The sequence below is a fragment of the Armigeres subalbatus genome, chromosome 3 (genome assembly GCF_024139115.2).
Source record: "Armigeres subalbatus isolate Guangzhou_Male chromosome 3, GZ_Asu_2, whole genome shotgun sequence".
In the NCBI taxonomy this organism is placed as follows: Eukaryota; Metazoa; Arthropoda; class Insecta; order Diptera; family Culicidae; genus Armigeres; species Armigeres subalbatus.
Window position 1 is genome coordinate 235,399,629 of NC_085141.1, and position 20,854 is coordinate 235,420,482.

Here is a 20,854-nt window from a genome sequence, read left to right on the forward strand (position 1 = left end):
GGAAATTATGAACGGTAAGGTGGGGTAAGAAGATACCCCCAGAACAAACTCTTAATGCCTTAAGACCGAACATTCTAAATTAAGTATACACCCGATTTTGTTTTACATGTGTGAAATTCGTGTAAAAAAGCCATGTAAAAAAGTCAGTGTAAAAAAGAATTGGGTGTGTAGAGGGTGTATAAGTATATTTATTTGTTAAGACAGCCTTCCAGACATAGGTCTTTGAATTAGGGTTCATTTTGCCCTTTTCTCTAATTGCTGATGAAGGAAGTAAAATATATTTTAAAAAGATAGTGTACCTTGGTTTTCCGTAACAGCGGCCACAATCCTTTTGAAGTAGGTACGAATCATAGCCAAGTCTAGTCAATTTTCAAGATTTGAATCTTCTCGATATAGAAAATATTAAAAATATTATACTGTTTGCTTTACTTGGCTCACTAATCACATATTTCTCGGGTACTTATTCAAAAGGACGTATGTGATTTTGTAAACAAAGATTCAAACGTCGATTAGTCCGATCTGATAGCCCTCCCACGCAAACTATCACCATAGACAGATAGGGGGAGGCTTCGGCTACCTGTTGGTGGTGTTGGTTTGCGTGGGAGTGCCATCAGATCGGACTAATCGACGTTTGAATCTTTGCTTACAAAATCACATACGTCCTTTTGAATAAGTACCCGAGAATTATTTTATATTATACCTATTTTTTGTTTTTTTGGGTATTTATAAGTGCAAATTTAAATTAAGCAATATCCAATCTTTTGTAAACTTGAATGATTTAGCGATCTACTATTTCTCAATAATATTGCTTTGGGTTGATGCTAAAAAGCTCAATTTGTTCCAACAGCATGAAATAACTGGCCGAGCATTGCTCAGGATTACGGACAATTCTCTTTACCGGATGGGTGTTGAAGATGATAAGGATCGAGACGATATTCTGCGTGAAATTATTAAACAGCGACTTAAGACAGACATTATGGAAATTCGTGATATGGAACTGATGAATAATGTATATGAAAATTGTTACTAGAAATATAAGGAATTTTTTATTCATATTTCAGAAGTGTCAAATACTATATCTTTGTAGTCTAGTTCAATAAATATTATCAATAATTTTTGTCTGTTTACAGAAATAATTTAAATAAATTATAAACTCATGAAAAGCAAACACAAAACAACTTAGGTACGATGAATAGACCAACATTGAAGAATATCCTATCAGTTGTCATCATCACTTATCACTTCGGTTTTGACGGGTTCAGTAGTGGTTACGGCTGACTGCTGTTGCTTCTCAACACTGCCCTCAGTACGTCTTTTCTTAGCTAAAGGTGGACCATTCTGCTTATGGCTTCCGTTCACGGCCTGTTGCTTTTGTTGCACTTGATGCTGTAGGAATCCGTTGAAGAAACCGCTCAGACTTCGCACCACATCAACCAGAGGACCTCCAATCTGCTTCTCGAATTCTAGCCGCTCCTTTTCGAGGGCTAGCCTTGCTCTAGACACTGCCAGGTTTTCACGTTGAATGGCAATTAGCTGACCGAACATTTTCTTGACACCTGACGACTTTTCACCCGGGATAACTGGCTTTGGTTTGGCCACGCAAGGCGCAGCCGTCATTGTGGGCATCATACTAATAGGCTGCTGAGGTACGTTGATTGCGGGGATGCTCACTGTTGGGGGTTTGGACGTGATTGGAATGATGGCGGGCTTCGGCTGTAGCATGGGAGCTGGTCGCATCTGAGGCATTTGCGGAATTTCCGAAGCGGGGGTTAGGATTTGCTTCGTGGTACCATCTTTCGACACGGTATTCACAAGCAGTAGCTTCATGGGAGCCATTCCGGTGGCTCCAGCTGTGGATGTGAGAGGTGTTTGTGACGTAGCAATGGCGGTAGCTGGTCCCAAACTCATGGTAGGTTGTGTGTAGATTTGAATGGGTGTGTTCATACTCATGCTAGACGTTGGCGGTTTTAGCAGAAGGTTAGTTGGAACCACAGATATTTTGCCCTGGGAGTTGTTTGAAGCGTTTGGTGCCGGGACAGCTGTCACTGGAGTGGGTGTTCTGGTGCCATTACTAACGTGTGGGCTGGAACGGTCCTGTGCCGTGGAGTCTGACGGTTTGGTTACGGACCTTGCTTTTGAGAGTATTTCATCCAGGCCGTCATTGAATTCGCTGGAATAGAACAAATGCAGATCGGTTAGTTTCAAATGTAATGAAATTTTAATTGTAATTGTTGTAATGGTCTAATTATTGGATTAACTTTTTTTAATATTCTAAATTAAGTTTATTTAGTAATTTAAACACAAATAAGTGAGACGCAGAGATCATAGAATTTATTTAAAAGAGAAACTTTTTGCCTTTCTCGTACAACAAAGTTGTACCGAAAGGCTATATGATCATTCCAAAAACGAATTTTTGATAGGAGGCCCGGAGACCCATAGTGTTATATATACCAATAGACTAACGCAAAATGAACTCCCCCAAGAAATTATGACGTTTGAGCGGGTCGCATAATGAACGCAAAATGAACTTTTGTTCGAGAAAACGACCCGCTCAAATGTCAAAATCCGTCGGGTGAGTGAATTCGATGAACTCCTGCATAAGTCTATAGACCTGTGCAGGAGTTCATCAAATTCACTCACTCGATGGATTTTGACATTTGAGCGGGTCGTCTTCTCGAACAAAAGTTCATTTTGCGTTCATTATGCGACCCGCTCAAACGTCATAATTTCTTGGGGGAGTTCATTTTGCGTTAGTCTATCGGCTCAGCTCGACGAACTGAGATGATGTCTGTATGTGTGTGTATATGGGAGAAACCTTTTTCAGTATTCATTCATAACCGCGACCCACTTCTTCACTAGTTAAAGCAACGAGTCTAGCCCATCGTAAAGTATTATTACAATCAATCAATATGGTTTCACAAAAAAAACACTACTGTTTATTCTATCATGAACATGTACGTCTAAGTTTGGAAGATGATATTAGCATTTCCATATCATTGTAAATCGTTTAACTTCACGTAGAAGTAACACACACAAAATCATTAATTTAGACTACTGTTTATATTAAACAGAATGCTAGCTTAGACCAAATTAATCATAATAAAATTAAACAGAACTTTTACCGTGATATTCATTGAGCATTAAAGAAGATTTGTGTGTGTCAGAATCAATGGATCCCTTTAATAAGGAAAAACGAATGAATGTTCTGTTACTGACTAAATCAGAAACAAGCCTGCTGAAATAGAAGCAGCAACGTTGACCATAAATAAGTGAGTACATCAATGTCAACATTTCATTTCCTCTTTAGTTGACGTTAACCATATTATCCACTAACATGACTAACATGCTATCGGCAGGCATCTCTTCATTGGCATGGTCGCCGACATGTGCTTGGTGAAAACAACAACTCTAAATCAGGCAAAATTTCGTTTCTGAAAATTTATCGACGATGAATGATTTTCATACCTATTCTTCAACGAAAAATAACGATCGTACTAATGATTCAGGTAGCATGTCTGCTTTCGGTTTTTCTAACTGAACAATGAATCGCCTGCTTTGAGCGTGCTTACAGCGGCACACTAGGAGTTAACTTTCTGAAATCAGTATGGCGAAAGGCATCTAAGGCTCGATTTCTCAAAAATAAGCACTTTCATCAAAAAAATATTTGGTAGGCATGGTAGCGGACACCTTCCTGCATAATCGGTACCAAATAGTTTTTCATGAAAAGTTTCTTATTTTGAGAAAACCCGCGTTAGATTACTTTCGCCATACAAATTTCTGGCGGTTAACTCTTGCTGGCTGTTTTGCGCATATACTATAGCGCCTGGATGTGACAGCGGCGAGTAGAAAATCAGCCACTGCCAATAATTCATTGCATCACATGATTGAGCGAATACCAAAACAGAAGCTGTTCAGGTTGGTATCCAATTTACTCAGAAAATTGTTATTGGACTTCGTTTTAATGGATCCAAATATTTTTTTGAAAATTTTAAATTGGAACGCCCGCTCTTTAAAGGGTATGGAAGATGAATTATTCAACTTCCTAACAGCTCATAATGTGCACATTGCCATTGTAACTGAAACATTCTCAAACCTGGACTCTTCATGAAAAGAGATCCTAATAGTCCAAAAAGTATTCGTCTAGCTGTGTGTTTTCTAGAAAATGTCAAAGATAGAATCTAGTAAGCTCAAAAAAAAATAAAACTATCGATTGCATTGTGTAGCAAATTGATCAATTCATCTTTATTGTTAAAAATCAAACAGAAAAATAAAACAATAACAAAAACAAAGGTAACAAAACATAACAATTCATTAAATACGGGCTCAAAAAGTATTCGTCTAGTCAGGTTTATCGCGCTTTTGAAACGAAAATAGGAGTTGTAGAATGGAATTCAATATTTTGTTGGATTCCCCTGTGTATCTATGACGGGCTGTAGTTCTTGTGGCATGGAACTGACCAAATTAGCCGTAATGGGGGACGGAATATTCTTCCATTTTTCTTTCAACACTAATTTCAATTCGTTGTTGTTGGAAATATGACTTTCACGAATTTCACGAAAAGTTTGTCGTCCAGAACCTTCCAATGGAGTTAAATTGGATTCATATCTGGGATCTGAGGAGGCGTTTTGAGTTAATTGGGGTATTATAGAGTAGCTACAGCTTAGTACTTTGGGCTGTGTGCTTGAGGTAATTATCACCCCGTAAGATGTATGTTACCTGTAAGCCCAATTTCTCAGCACTGGCGTTCAAATTTTCTTTCAAAATGCGGATGAACATTTTGTGATACATAATTCCTTCAATAATGTGAAATTTTCCCGCACCGGTTGCGCTCAAGCACCTCAGAGACCATGACGGAGCCCCACCATGCTTTACTGCTCAAAAGAGATTCTGCGGCTGTATCTCAATATTCATTTTCCGCCATACCATACATCGGCCATTTGATCTAAATATGCTGTACATACTTGCTTTCGTCAGATAACATGACTTGATTCTGAAAGTCATCCTTCTTCCAGCGATATTTTTAGCTGAAATCGAGCTGTTTTTGATAATTTGATGGTTCACTTGAATTTTCTTCCGTGATACTCGCCCATTATACCCATATTTTTCACAGGTATTTCTGTTCGTATTGGTTCATATCTGAGCACTTCTTCTCTCCAACTCACTTGCCTATATGGGTGAACTCGTTTTTAAGGATTTTTTTTTATTTTCCGCACAATAAATCGCTCATCGTTATCAGTTTACCATTGCTGACGACCACTCTGCTATTTGTTTTGATAGATTTTTGTGGCGCTGATGCGATTAATCACCAATTAAATGGTTGAATTCTTGCTACCCTTGGTCTACCCACATTTCTTGCAAAGTCATAAATCACTTGCACTAATTATGCAGGCGTAGAATAAGTTTTTTTTTCATTTGGACTCATCTTTTTACTTTTCCCACCCATGGTGCTTCTATTTTCCGCGCCAAGTTCAAACAAAACAAAAACATTATTTGATCTGTAATTGAATATTGACAAAAATGTTGCTAGACATCACTAGAGTGTGCTAGTGTAACTACATGCGAATAAAACTATTATTATGTGCTATTATATTCGTGTTTCACTCGATTATTTTCTGAATAGACGAATACTTTTTGAGCGAGCGAAATTGACGAAATTTAGATATTCTCTACATACCAGAAAAAGTAATTGAAATGTCTATTTGTTTTTGAATAATAATCATGTGTTGATAAGTTTTCTACCAAATTTAGAAAAAAGTTTGTTGATTTCACTTCTATCACGCCTAAGTTTTACATTCAACTGAAGAATATGCGGCTAGACGAATACTTTTTGGACCCACTGTATTATTTACAGAAATGACAGTTCCTGTGGTGGAGTCGCCATTGTCATTAACAGGATGTATCAAACATAAATTATATTCTTTATTTGGAACCAAAATTTTTAAAACCTTGGGAGTTTCTTTTGAAATTAATTTTAGACAATTATCTTTTATTGCTGCTTACTTGCTTGATCTTTAAAGCCTAACTCGAAATTTTCATTTTTTATTTTTCATAATGACTTTTAATGACTTTTAAAGCAAAACACCGTTCATGGAATAATGCTCAGAGAAATTCCAATGGTGTAGCATTTCTTCTGTAGTATTCATATGTAGTATAGTGGACGCAACGCTTGAACCCACCTTAATAAGACGAGAGTATGTAACTTGCCAAAACTTCGCCATTCGGTATCCGACATTTGCGGTGGTTACAAATCCGTCCGCTTTCATATTCAATAATAAAATTTGTACTTGGACGAAGAAGTTTAATTATATTAAGTATTTAATAATTGAGAAACTGCGCCTACAGTTTCTTCAGCAGTGGTATACACCCATCGCTGTTTTAAAAATTGATGAGTCGAAGTAGGGACTTTCCGATACCTCCGATATATCGGAATATCGATATTTTTGTGTCGATATCCGATATTTTTGTATCGATATTTTGCTTTCAATATATCGGTCATATCGATATTTTTGCTTTCGATATCGATATATTGAATCAGAAGAAAGTAACACAAAAATAACAATTGCATTGTTTTTTGTGAAAGAAAGTACTTCAAAATGGGTCTGAAATGTCGTATTTTTAATGGTTCAGATGAATTTTTTCGGTGCCGCGGGTGGTATGAGGTGTGCGCTGCCATCATAAACACTTTGCGTTGTCGCGTCCTTGTGCGACATCTGTTATGCCGCTGGTATTTGAATCCTTAAAGGAATTAAATTAAATATTAGACGTGATAAATTAGATAAATTAACTTTAGAAATTAGGAAGAGATTTGTTGAATTTAGAATTTGGAAGAATTGGAAAACAAATGAAAATTTCCTTCCGAAATTTTCAAGAATTCCCCGTAGGAATTAAAAAGAATTTCCTTAAAATATTTGTTTTATAATGAAAATTTTGAATTTTATTTGCGTCAATTTTGAAAAATGTCCGGAAAAATTTGAAGAGAATTTCCTGCCGAAATTTCAGGGGATTTCATGTGAAACAAAAAGATAATTGAGGGGGTTAGAAGCAGTGGGGTGTAAGTGACATTTTGGTCAGAATTGAGTTGGCCACAGAAAAAAATACTTTGGTTTTCAAGCTTTGCAACAATATGTAAATATAGTTTGTACGTTGTTTAGAAAAAAATGTGAAAAATCACAGAAAATTAGTATTTTTTTGAACTTCCATACAATTTGTATGAAGCGAAAAAAAATTGAAAAACTTTGCACCCGTTTTTTTTAAATAACTTTTTGACGCTTACACTTCTTTGCATTTGACCCCCTCAATTTCTCGTGAAAGTTTAAGAGAATTTCCTTTTTTAATTAAGAATATTGCAATGGATTTTCCCGTGAAAATTATAAATATTTAATTAAATTTAAAAAAAAAATCACTTGGAAATTCTGAAAAGAGAATCTTCTGTTGTTAAGAATCAGAATAACTCGAATAGAAATACAAAAAAAATTTCAGTGGAATTTCAACAAATTTCTCAAAACTTCAGTTGATTTTTTCGAGCGAACGAAAAATAGTGAGGTCAGTATCATGCCAAAAACGCCGCCACTACCGGTTAAAATTACGATGAACGCCGCCGCCGATGATTGTTGGACTGGCACACTATAGAAGCAGATTGAATAATGTAATAGAAAAAAAAGTCATTTCCAATCATTATTGTAAAGGGCTAATACGGTAATACGATAGTAATTGAATAACTACAACATTCTAAATATTCTCATTTCTGAAATATCATATGATTTTCCGATATATCGATATTTTCATTCCAATATATCGGAGATATCGATACTTTGATTCGATTATCGTATCGAATCAAATATCGATATTTTGAAGTATCGGAACGTCCCTAAGTCGAAGAACAAATTGCATTAATCTCTGGCCTGGCGGAGCCCGAGTCCCGTAAGATGCCATCTTGGTCAAATAAGTTCGTTACAACGTGATTGAGCATTTCGCGAAGAAAAAACGATATGCCACGATGACGGGAAACTCTTCGGCAGGATTTCAGTTCAACGCGCAACGAGGAGACAATAGCTGGGGTTCAACGATCGAAAACAGCCATGCAAGAAAGGCTCCTGCATCCGGACGAGTGGAAGAATCTCATTCCTGAGTTCCGAGCGGTGCTGGTGTAACGAAGTGGCTGTCCATAGTTGATGAACATTACACACGCTAACTTTCACCTACTCAGTGACTGAGTAAAATTGTATTGCCCTCTTTTTCTAACCCACGGAAATTTTACTCAATTTCCGTTAAAAGCAGGACAACTCAAAATTATGAGTAATCCTGCTTTTGACGGAAATTGAGTAAAATTTCCGTGGGAAGAAAAGAGATGCCAATACAATTTTACTCAGTCACTGAGTAGGTGAAAGTTAGAGTGCACATTGATGTACGGATGGCAAGATCGTACGGTGCGGCTCTTCGCTACGTTTAACTGGAGCAGCACGAGAGTATAATGGATTTCGATGTATAATGAACAGGCGGGTGCTAAGCTGTCAAATTTTTGTTGCCACCAATCGAGCGAATGCCGACGGCACTAACACCAAGCCGTAGTCTATGAAAAATAAACACTGCAGTGAGTGAGAATGTTCTGAAACGCACAAAGTTTGGATAATGCAAGAAACAACTGTTTCTGCTCACCACATAGTTTCTTCTGCCAACATAATTATTTATCTGCATATTTCGCGTAAGGAATAAAGTGAAAACACTACATATTTACGGGTTTGGTGTATTTTTGTTCGTTGCGATCTTTAATTTAGTATGTGCTTCCGACACCACTCTCTCTTGTAAAAACGGTAAACAATACAAATTTTTACAATTACCACCACAATTTATAATAGTGTATGAGCATTTTGACATTGGAGTATAAATTTATGCGCCAAAAAAGAGGGTACTGTCATACTTGCCAAACTCCATATGAAAAAAAATCCGTTGTCCCCCCTCTGATAATGAATTTCGGGAAGTCAGCAACACATTTGCTGAAGCAAGAAAGCCTTTCCCGATCAACGCAACAAAGAGAATATCCACCACAAACTGCAGCAGGCAGTGAAGAATTTCGGAGAGTGTAACGGAAGTTATGATTTTGCTTTATTTTGACTGAAATTCGTCCAGTGTGCAAAAAAGTTTGATTATTCATCCCTATGTAAACCGTCCTGGCATGTAAATAACCGCAAGTACTGAAAGGTAAACTTGAAAATGATGTACCGGTCGAAGATTTCTCGCTTAACTTTTCAAAAGGTCCTAAGTAACATTTTTTTCATGAATTAATTTGAGTAGGGTAAAACGTCCTATCGTTGTGGTATGCCCTAATGTTGCGGTAGTGTTAAAGTAGTCCATTCTGGATATAATACCATTGAAAACAATTGTGGGTACGCTAAAACTCTTCGAATTAACGACTAGAACAGCTTTTGTTTGACAAAATTTCACTTAAAATGATGAAAAATCAACATTTTTCGTTAAAAATTTGAATCCCTTGAGCCTATTATTGCGGTAGTGCTAAGGTCCTATTGTTGCGGTATCGCTCTCCATAAGAATTACATGCAATACCGCAACAATAGGACTGACCTTCAAAAAATATCGCAACGATAGGCAACTGCGTCCTATTATTGCGGTAGTTTATTTTTATTGTGATAAAAACAAAACAACTTAAGTTCAGCACAATTCAGGTAATGTTTACGAAACTATAGTTAACGAGCATCCTATTCAACTACTACAATATGGAATTCGACCAACAGGTAATTTTTGAAGAATTTTTGTAATAATTTCATTTTGAAACGGTGCTTAACCCCTCCATAATAGGTCGTTTTACCCTACTGGAATCAAAAGCTTTCATGTTGTTCTGTTGATTGCGCTATTCAAATTAATTCATGAAAAAAATGTTACTCAGGACCTTTTGAAAAGTTAAGCGAGATTTTTCTGTCGAATAAGTATGACAGTTGCTACATCCGCTGTGGGGAAGAATCGACACCGAGAGGATTGGAGCTAAAAAAACCTTTGTGAACAGGTTGTAAAAACGAGAGCAGCAGTCATTCTTCTTCTTCTTCTTATTTCTGGTTTGGGTGGTGCTTTTCTTTTGCGCACACACCCACCTAACTGGACTGGCATCGCAGGCCATATGTCCAACCCTGGTCCAACCTATTTCTATTTATACTCCGTGGAGTTTACAAATCGTGATCTGCTTTATCGACCTTTTACATTCTTATTTGAAATTCTGTCATATAAGACTTGTTGTTATTTTTCTTTTTATGTCCGTAGACTTTTACTTTCTTTAACCTTCCTAATGCATTAGAAAAAAGTTACACATTGTGCATTGGGGTCCATTTGGACCCAAGATTTCATCTCGATCACAAAAACTCAAATTTCAACCGATTTTCGATCTTTAGGCACCAAACGAAAGAAGTTCCAATAACAAACTCACATTTCAACCGATTTTCGATCTTTAGGCACCAAACGAAACAGGTTCCAATAACAAGCCCAAGGGGGGGTTCATACAAATTGGCCACTCTAGTATCCGGGGAACCTGTGCTAAAAAGGTACTGTTTGAGCTTCTCAATTTGGCATCAAATTTTCGAGTTTCGTGTTATGAAACATAAAATTGCTTGCAAATATGTGCTCTGAAGATTCTAACTGTATTTGCTATATTGTATATGCCATTTCTGGGCAAATTTCTACCTCGAGCGATCATCGGAAAGCCCTCTGGAAGATCCGGAACATCCGTAAAATGGCCAATTCCAAAAGTTCATCCTAGAGTTTCGCGATTTTTTCGTAACCATTCATTCTGGAAAATTGTGGTTGCTATCAATAGGTAAAGTCTTCTGTGACCTACAAATGCCTGAGAAATGGTCTTCCGGAAGATCCGGAACATCCGTAAAATGGCCAATTCCAAAAGTTTATCCTAGAGCTTCGCGATTTTTTAGTAACCATTCATTCTAGCAAATTCTGGGTGCAATCAATATTTAAAGCCTTCTGTGACCCACAAATGTTCCAGAAACGGTCCTCCGGAAGACCCGGAACATCTGTAAAAGTGGCCAATTCTAAAAGTTTATCCCAGAACTTCTCGATTATTGGAACCATTCATTCTGGCAAATTGTGGGGGCAATCAATAGTTTAAGCCTTCTGTGACTCACAAATGTCCCAGAAATGGTCCTCCGGAAGATCCGGAACATCCGTAAAATGGCCAATTCCAAAAGTTCATCCTAGAGCTCGACCATTTTTTCGTAACCATTCATTCTGGCAAATTGTGGGGGCGATCAATAGTAAATGTCTTCTGTGACCTCCAAATGCCCCAGAAATGGTTCTCCGAAAGATCGGGAACATCAGTAAAATGGCCAATTCTAAAAGTTAATCCCAGAGCTTTGCGATTTTTTCGGAACATCAGTAAAAAAGATCAATTCCAAAAGGTAATCCCCGAGATTCGCATTATTTCGTAATCATCCATCCTGACGAATAATGGATGGAATCAGTAGTGAAAGTCTTCAGTGATCCAAAAAGCTCCCGAAACGGTCATCCGAAAGATCCGGACCATACGCAAAAGTGGTCAATTTAAATAAATACATCTCAGAGCTTTTTCCAATTCATTCATAACCGGAATTCCGGTGCAATCAATTGTGCAAGTCTTCTGTGACCCGCAAATGCTCCCAAAAGGGGCCGATACCACAAAATCATTCCAGAGCATTGCTATTTTATTCGTAACCATCCATACGGGCGAATTGTGTTCGCAATTAATTGTTTCAGTCTTCTAAGATGACCACAAACGGCCCTCCGGGAAATCCGAAACATTCGTAAAAGTGGCCGATGCAAAAGTTCATCTCAAAGCAAATTTCGAAACTGTTTATATCATCGAATGGATAATGCAATCAATAGTGAAAGTCTATTGTGGCCCGAAATGACCACAATACGGTCTTCAAGAAACCCGAAACATCCGTAAAATAGGTTAATCCTAAAATTTGATTCCAGACCTGAGCATTTTTGTTAGCATTCACGTAGTAACGGTGAATTATATGTGGAGTCCTCTTTGACCTACCAAAAGTTAATCACATTCGATTTTTTAAACATTCACTTTAACATTGTTAACGGCTCCGCTAAAATTATGAATTCCAGAAGTTTATCCCACAGCTCCACATTTAATTTCGAAAACATCCATAGCGGAGAAGTGATTGTGCAATCAATAGGGGAAGGTGGGGAGACCTGATCCCCGGGGAGACTTGATCACCCCCTGTTTTAGCGAGAACTAAAGTAGTTTTCTTCTAGCGTATTTTTAAGTATAGATCCTCTATAGACAAATGACCTTTATGTGGTGAGTTGTTTTCTGGATTGACAAACCTCATTCATTCTGCAGGCCGGTTTGTGTGTTTTGACTTTCCCAAAGGTTTTTTTATTGGCCACGCAAAATTTGAACAACTTTTCATAACAATGACGAAATGCTTTCGTTTTTTCACAGCACAAAGCCATAAATATGCTTAATGATCTGTACTGATGAAAATGTCAACATATCAAAAAGTTTTAGAATATTTGGATTTGAAGTTATTGCCTCAATATGGGGACACTGGATCCCCTATTAGTTAATTTATTTTATTTCGTCAACCAACGTAGACTAGTACATATACATATACATGTTTGTTTTTGTAATGCTATAGTATGATTAAATAATAGTTTTTTTTAGTAAAGTGATGTATAATTTTGATTTTGAATTTATATTGCTGAATTTGTAATGTTTGTTCTTTGAAAATATTGTCTAATGTTATGCCGAGACATTGTTAAGTCAATAGTTTCGCAGTGTTGATAGTAAACAGCCATCATTCGGTTGAGAGGCCCAAATTTGTCGTAATTGGTCAGCAGTGGTTGGTTAAAATAATGTTCTATGTCGAAGTAGCCGAGAAGGTATGTAAAAATTAAATTTCGATAATTCTTAGAGAGTCTGTGTGGAAATCGCGTATGTTTATTTATTTTTGGTTGTGATACATCGGAAATCAGGAATACCAGTGAAAATGGTCAATTCCAAAAGTTCATCCCACAGCTTTGCTAATTTTTGCTTTCATTCATATGGGTGAATTATGTACGCAATCAATAGCGAAAATCCTCCGTGATATGCAATGACAATAATAAAAGTCGAAACAAGTACGAGACACTGAAGACGGCCTTACTGTTAAGGTCGAAATACGTATCTGTCAAATCACATAAAGGAATCAAATCAATTGGTGGAATCAAATGGAATTGTACAAACTCGTCTGATGACAAGTAATGACATTCCACTGATATCTCAAAATAATTTTCTTATCAATAATAAAAATTCCTTCGTAAAATCCGGAACATCCGTAAAAGAGGCCAACAGTTAGCGTAACAGATCATCATTAGCCAGCGACGGCGGCGTGGCGGCGTTCCTCCTTGAATTCCTCCGAAGTTTCTGCAGAAGCTCCTCTGGAAGTTATTCAAGAACTTCCTCCGGAAGTTTGTTCAGAAGTTCCTTCGGTAATCCCTTCGGAAGCTCATCAAGTAATCCTTCGGAAAGTTCCTAAAAGCATTCCTCTAGAAGTTCTTCTGAGAATGCTGAGAGTTCTTCCGCAAATCTCTCCAGAAGTTCATCGAGTAATTCCTCGGGGAACTGCTCCGAGAGCTCCACCGAACTTCTTCCGGAAGTTCATCCAGAATTTTTCAACGAAGTATAAATCCGGAAGCTCCTCCGTGAGTTCTTTTTCAAATTGGCCACATTCACGGATGTTCCGGATCTTCCGGAGTACCATTACCGAACAGTACCGAAAACTTTTATTATTGATTGCAAACACAATTCGCCAGAATAGGTGGTTACGAAAAATCGCGATGTTCTGAGATATTCTTTTGGAATTGATCACTTATACGAATGAACTGGATCTTGCGGAGGATCGTTTCTTAAGCACTTGGAGGTCATAGAAAACTTTCTCTATTATTTTGCCAGAATAAAAGGTTACGAAAAAATTACCGTGCTGTAGTTTTGGAATTGTCCACTTTTACGGATGTTTCAGATCTTCTGAAGGATTGTATCTTCGACATTTGTAGACCACAAAAAACTTTCACTATTGATTGCACCCACAATTCACCAGAATTGATGGCTACGAAAAAAATGCTATGCTCTGGGGTGAACTTTTGGAATGGCCACTTTCACGGATGATCCGTATCTACTGGAGGACCGTTTTTGTGGCATTTTGGAGGTCACATAAGATTTTCATTATTGATTGCATCCACAATTTGACTGAATATATTATTATGAAAAAAATACAAAGCTCTGGAACGAATTTTTGGAATTAGCCTATTCTACGGATGTTCCAGATCTACCGAAGGACCGTTTCTAGGGCATTAAGGGGTCACTGAAGTCTTTAACTGTTTGTTGCACCAACGATTTGCCAGAATGGATGCTTACAAAAAAACACGAAGCTCTGGGATGTTATTTTGGATCTGGCCATTTTACGGATGTTCCGGATCTTCCGAAGAACCATTTCTGGGGCATTTGGAGGTCACAGAAGATATTTACTATTGATTGCACCCACAATTTGCCAGAATGAATGGTTTAAAAAAAACGTGAAACTCTAGGATGAACTTTTAGAATTGGTCATTTTACGGATGTTCCGGATCTTCCAGAGGACCGTTTCTGTGACATTTGTAGGTCACAGAAGGGTTTAACTATTGATTGCACTCACAATTTGCTAGAATGAATGGTTACGAAAAAATCGCGAAACTCTAGGGTGAACTTTTAGAATTGGCCGTTTTACTGATGTTCCGGATCTTCCGGAGGACCGTTTCTGGGACATATTTAGGTCACAGAAGGCTTTAACTATTGATTGCACCCAACTTTTAGAATTGGGCACTCTTACCGGTGTTCCGTATCTTCCGCAGGACCGTTTCTGGGACATTTGTAGGTCACAGGAGGCTTTAAATATTGATTGCAATATCAATAGTTAAGATTGCACTCACAATTTGCAAGACTGAATGATTACGAAAAAATCGCGAAACTCTAGGATGAACTTTTGGAATTGGCCGTTTTACTGATGTTCCGGATCTTCCGGAGGACCGTTTCTGGGATATATTTAGGTTACAGAAGGCTTTAACTATTGATTGCACCTACAATTTGCCAGAATGAATGGTTACGAAAAAATCGCGGAGCTCTAGGATTAACTTTTGGAATTGGCCACTTTTACCGGTGTTCCGGATCTTCCGGAGGACCGTTTCTGGGATATTTTGGAATAGGCCACTTTTACCGGTGTTCCGGATCTTACGGAGAACCGTTTCTGGGATAGTTGGGGGTCACAGAAGACTTTACCTATTGATAGCACCCACAATTTGCCAGAATGAATGGTTTTAAAAAAATCGCGAAACTCTAGGATGAACTTTTGGAATTGGCCATTTTACGGATGTTCCGGATCTTCCAGAGGGCTTTCCGATGACCGCTCGAGGGATAAATTTGCCCAGAAATGGCATATACAATATAGCAAATACAGTTAGAATCATCAGAGCACATATTTGCAAGCAATTTTATGTTTCATAACACGCAACTCGAAAATTTGGTGCCAAATTGAGAAGCTCAAACAGTACCTCTTTAGCACAGGTTCCCCGGAGACTAGAGTGGCCAATTTAAATAAATCACCCCGTGGGCTTGTTATTGGAACTATCAGCTTTCGTTTGGTGCCTAAAGATCGAAAATCGGTTGAAATTTGATGAATGAAATCTTGGGTCCAAATGGACTCCAATGCACATTGCAATGTGTCACTTTTTTTGTGGCGCCTCTCCTAGATGTCGCTGAAAGCTGATTTTCTCAGGGAACCTTAATTTCCGAAAGTTAGGAAAAGTCAGAATTTTTCAGATTTTTATCTCGTTGCGTTACAAAGTTACAGCGGTGTTTAGGGTGTGCTTGGGTCGAAATGGACCCCAATGCACTAGTAGTCATGTTGACTTTTCCCTGTATAAGGGCTGTGGAGTGGGTGGGAATCGAAGCAGTCATTCTTGCCAATAACAGTTTCGCGTGTGAAACATGCGGCTGCAAGACAGTATCGCTTATGAAACTCATCGGCTTGGCAAGACCGTTAAAGAAAAGGCCAGAAACCCGAAAATCGTCAAAAATTGCCACCGTCAGCAATCATCTCACACGAGGCATGAGAAAATCGGAAGCTGATAAGCTGGGAAGGCTGTGGGCAAACTTCACGACAAGATTTTACCTGCTGAAATTTGAGATCTCCGAGTGTCCAGCTTTTCGGTCAGAACGATTCTACGAGGATCTGGCATTTAGACTCAAACGGTGGCGACAAGTGTTTGCCAATCGAAAAGTTCACAAAAAGGGTCGCTACCGGTACCGAGTTCCTTGGTCTCTGTCGCATTCAACAAGGGAAGATCCATTAATTACGTAACGCAAAAATTTATCATTTTTAACCCCCTCCTATGTCACAGTTTTTGTATGAAACATCTGAAAATTTTGTATGGATCGTCACACTTCGCTCAACCCCCCTCCCCCTCTAAGCATTACGTAATTTGTGGACGCTCCCCAAGGGAAGGCTCTTTTTTGTTTTTTTTTTGCAGTTTAAAAGCACTGCGCGAAGACCGGGATCAACCAACCCAGTATGGGGAAGAAGTCACAAAACGAACACTCCGAAATACGCACCGAAATGTGCCGACAAACGTGGTGAATCGCTCAAGACGCGGATCTGAATGATCCGGATAAAGACCAATTACTTAAAAGGGGAGGAGACAAACGCTAATCTCGGCGCAACGAATCGCGGGAAACACGATACTGTCCACGGACGGTGAGAGTGGATCTTACCCACTTAGTGTCTGGCAGTCGTGGCGTGGTCAGCCCGAGTCCCTTCCCCGGCGGACAGCGCTCCAGCGATCAAGGCGTACAACATCGATCACCGACTCCTTGAGGAGAGCAGAGGTTATCGAATCCCATGCGACGGGAAGAGGTCTTGCTGTTGGCAGGCAGGAGGCAGAGACGGGAGCGGCGGACGTGAGTGATAACATTAAGAAGATGAGAAGGGAAGATGAAAGAAGAAGAAGAGCATGCACAGCGAGCAGGAGAATAGGGAAGTAGAAGGAAAATGAGGTATCGTATGAATGGGTTAAAATAAAATATGTGTGCACACTGAATTATGTTTTGTGGCGTATATTGTTGCTAGCCGGACCGACTTATCCCCCTTTTGTTACGGAGAGGTCGTTTCACAACAAGAGATCTATGAGAATTATGTGTTTCAAAGCAATGCGGTAGGAATCAACGGAGGCGTCAGCAATGCAGCCCTCATCGTATACATCATTCGTGGTTTATCACACGATCCAATATATAAATACTTGGTATCTCGAAGATACGGTGACATTTACGAGTTGCTGGAACACATCAAATGTTGTGAAAACAATTTGCATCATCGCAGAACAAAATCGGGTCAACAACCGGGAGATTCGAAACCTGAAGCGAGACATATGCAAATCAAACCGAAGGATGACATCGTTTGTTTCAACTGCAACGGAAGTAGACCCAAGTCTAATCACTGCCCGATGCCTCAACGGATTCAGCGCTGCACTATCTGCCAGAGAACGGGACACACGACTGTGTACCCCAAGGCAGCATACTGAGGCCCATATTGTATAACATTTTGGCGTAAACTACGTCTAAGGGGAAGACTCGGATACAGGGTGTAAAATGAAAATTTAAAAATTGGGGACCGTCACGAAATCATGTAAGATTTGTAACATTAATAGGTCCTTTATCTTTCAATGGATTTTGAATATTTATATATCAGTCGATTCGCAAACTATCTACCATTTTGACAGTGGTATTAAAATTTTTGACTATCAACGCTGAGCTATTGAAAATTTTAGTTCTTTCGTGCATCATGCATCCCCTATGCTGCGCGATCGGGTCCTTGGTAATTGCCTGCTTTTAGAGTTTTTCCAATTGTTGAACCCAAATTTTTTACTTCTGACTTTACCTGATTTACCACCCAGGGTATCAAAAATCGTTGTTTGCAGATGACACGGGCCTTTCCCCCAAAGGGCGAAGCCCTCGTGTCATGTGTAGTAGATTTCAAAAAAGTTTGGATATTTTCTCCACCTACTTGCAAAAATGAAAAATTTCCCCGAATGCTTCCAAAACTCTGCTTATAATTTTCCCACATACATAAGTCGAGAGCTTCTTATTTGAAACCTTCTAGTAGACATGGATGTCACATGCCACTAAGAATGGGGTTCTAATTAATTGGTCTAGCGAAGCTAAATATTATGGCTTCTGCTAGATAAAAAATCAACTTTTAAAAATAACATTGAAGACATTCAAACCAAATGTAATAAATATATTAAGTTCCTATATCCACTTATAAACAGAAAATCAAAACTTTGTCTTAGGAACAAATTTTCGATTTACAAACAAATTTTTAGACCAGCCATGTCGTATGCTGAGGCCTTGCAGAGGGTCCAAAATAAAATTTTGAAAGTAATTCTGAAGTTGCCTCCTTGATAGAGTACCAATGAACTTCATAGAATTTCTAATATCAAGACATTTCATTGTCTAATAAAATAATTTTATAGAATTTTAGACAAAAATCGTTGCAATCGTCTACTGCAACGATTAGCTGCTTGTACCCTTGGAAAATAGGTTAAGTTCCCCAGAAAGTTCTATGATTTGTGTCAAAATTTCAACGCAGTCCACCCGTACCGAATCGAGATATTGAATTGATTCGAGTTATGAACATTTCTTTTTCCATTTTGCACCGGTCTGATTCTGTTATCAAACTGCCTGTAGTTATACATCCAACTGCGAGAGACGCTGTTGAAGAAACGGGAAAACAAGTCGAATTTGAGGGTATGTACACACCAAATTTAGCAATGCCTTCATCACTTCAACAGATGCACTGACACAATCAACCCCCTCCGAGACAAGTTTCAAATCAGTTTTCATCACATACGCTGACGGATGGAGTATCGAAATTTTCTAGGCTGAAATTTAGCTGTAAATACATATCTTGGGGTCTCCAGATAAAATTGCTAGCAAAGGTTTACCGGTGATGACGAGTTCGATTCTTGGCGCAGTCTAGGATGTTTTCGGGTGGAAACATGTTCGACTTCCAGATAAATATTAGTGCAATGGAGTGGCATAGAAAAGCTTTCAATTAATAACTGTGGAAATGTTAACAGAATACTAAAAGCAAGAATTGTTTCAGTTAGAACGTAGAGCCATTAATGAAAAAGACAATCTTGATTTTTTATTCATTAACAACGTTACTAAATTTGTTAATAGAAAGGCATTATTCAACTACTTTTGCAGTTAATCCAGTTTATCAGTTTCATCTGATACAAACTTATTACTCTTTCTAAAAATGGCATCAAAATTTCGTAACATTATGATAATCATTGCAATACTCACTTTTCCACATCAAAATCACTATCATCGTCGTCATCGTCATCATCATCATCCTCCTCACCGCCGCCAATGGCAGCGCCAACGACACTCGCTTTGTCATGATCTTCTTTGATGTTGAGTTCCTCCTTTTCCAGCGCATCACCGTCTGTATCCGGCGGTGGGTTCGTATCGATGGTCAGCAAATCTTCCGCACGGATCTCAGTCGAGTCGTCGTCACTCATAACCTCTAGCTTGACCGGAAACCGCTGCATTTGCTCCTGCTGTTCGAGGATTTGCTTCTTGAGCTCTTCCTGCTCCTCTTGCTGTTGCTGCTGTTGCATCATGTGCATCCGGTGAGCATTACCGAACACCGGACGGCTAATGATTTCATCCATCTCAGAATAGTGCTTCCAGGTGGTTTGGTTGATGATTCCGGAAGCCATATCCTTTTTGATGCGGTTGTAGAAACACTTCAGATTTTTAATGCGCGTGTTGATTTCCTCCGTTGAGCGATTATATCCATGCTCACGCATTTTCTTGGCCAGATCAGCAATAACCGGGTGCTTCTTGTGGGTGGTGATAAGGGTTTTCTGCACCTGCGGGTCTCCCCATAGGGTGATGAGCAATTTGGTTTCATCGTAATCAAAGTTGGGATTGCGGCTATTCATGCGCTTTGCATTGACGCAACTACTGTTGAGAATTTTATTGGTGGAAACCCATGTTTCCCTATGAACCTGTGGTTGTGGTGCCACATCCGACGAATCGATTGTCCTTCTCCGTAAACCCATGATGCTTATTCAAACTGTACGACTGATTGATTAATCAATTAGCTCAACACTTCACACTGGTGCTTCGATAAAAACAAACGCACTGCACTACACAAAGTAGGCGGACGAGACAACGGGAAGGGGTTGAGTCGCAAGTGGTTTGCTGCGATGAGCCGCCAAAAAAAATCAATAACTCACAAGCCACACCGCTTGCTATGATGGCTTTCCTTCCCAACCCCAAACTGAATCGCGTTTCCAGCACTCGCACGTGAATCGTTTACTGCGATTGTGTCCCTCTCGACAGGATCGCCGCCAGACTCAAACTGGTCGACTCAGCCTAATCGGCCTCCTCTACTAGGTCCTCGCTTCGATGGTGGTTCAGCTACATGTCGCACCAGTGGCAAATCCAGCTTTCCCCTCCTTTTGATGGTGCTTTTGCATGCATGTGTCAGAAAGGAGGGAAAGCCCAATTCTGGAAAGGTGCGCATGTCTGCTTTTCTTCCTTTCGTTCGCGTACGACACGCGAGCCTAGGAGAGTCCTACTAGAATCAAATGCAGTTCAAACATTGATACTCAGCAGAAGCGCAATAAAAAGGATACACGCAGAACCAACTAATATGATGCGAAAAGCAACATCAGCAACAACAACATCAGCAGCAGTAAAGCATGGTAAAGGACGAGATTTACGTCCCCTCGTTCGTCGTAGTCGTTGTCGTCGTCATCG

The 20,854-nt window shown here is 39.1% G+C and overlaps 2 protein-coding genes across 3 annotated transcripts in view; one reads left to right on the plus strand and one right to left on the minus strand.

Annotated features, from left to right (window-relative positions):
• The window catches only part of LOC134221039 (protein aveugle), a 76,306-nt gene extending 75,128 nt beyond the window's left edge, over positions 1–1,178 (plus strand). For both annotated transcript variants that reach the window (XM_062700218.1, XM_062700217.1), the window contains exon 3: positions 848–1,178. In XM_062700218.1, coding sequence (XP_062556202.1) covers positions 848–1,030 — 183 coding nt within the window. In that variant the 3' untranslated portion in view covers positions 1,031–1,178. The remainder of the gene's footprint in view (positions 1–847) is intronic.
• LOC134221033 (uncharacterized) lies at positions 1,021–20,542 on the minus strand. Its single transcript, XM_062700213.1, has 2 exons — positions 19,388–20,542; positions 1,021–2,170 (listed from the first exon to the last, which is right to left on the minus strand). Exons 1-2 carry the CDS (start codon positions 20,149–20,151, stop codon positions 1,219–1,221), a joined length of 1,716 nt encoding a protein of 571 aa, XP_062556197.1. The 5' UTR covers positions 20,152–20,542; the 3' UTR covers positions 1,021–1,218.
• Positions 20,543–20,854: the final 312 nt, after the last annotated feature.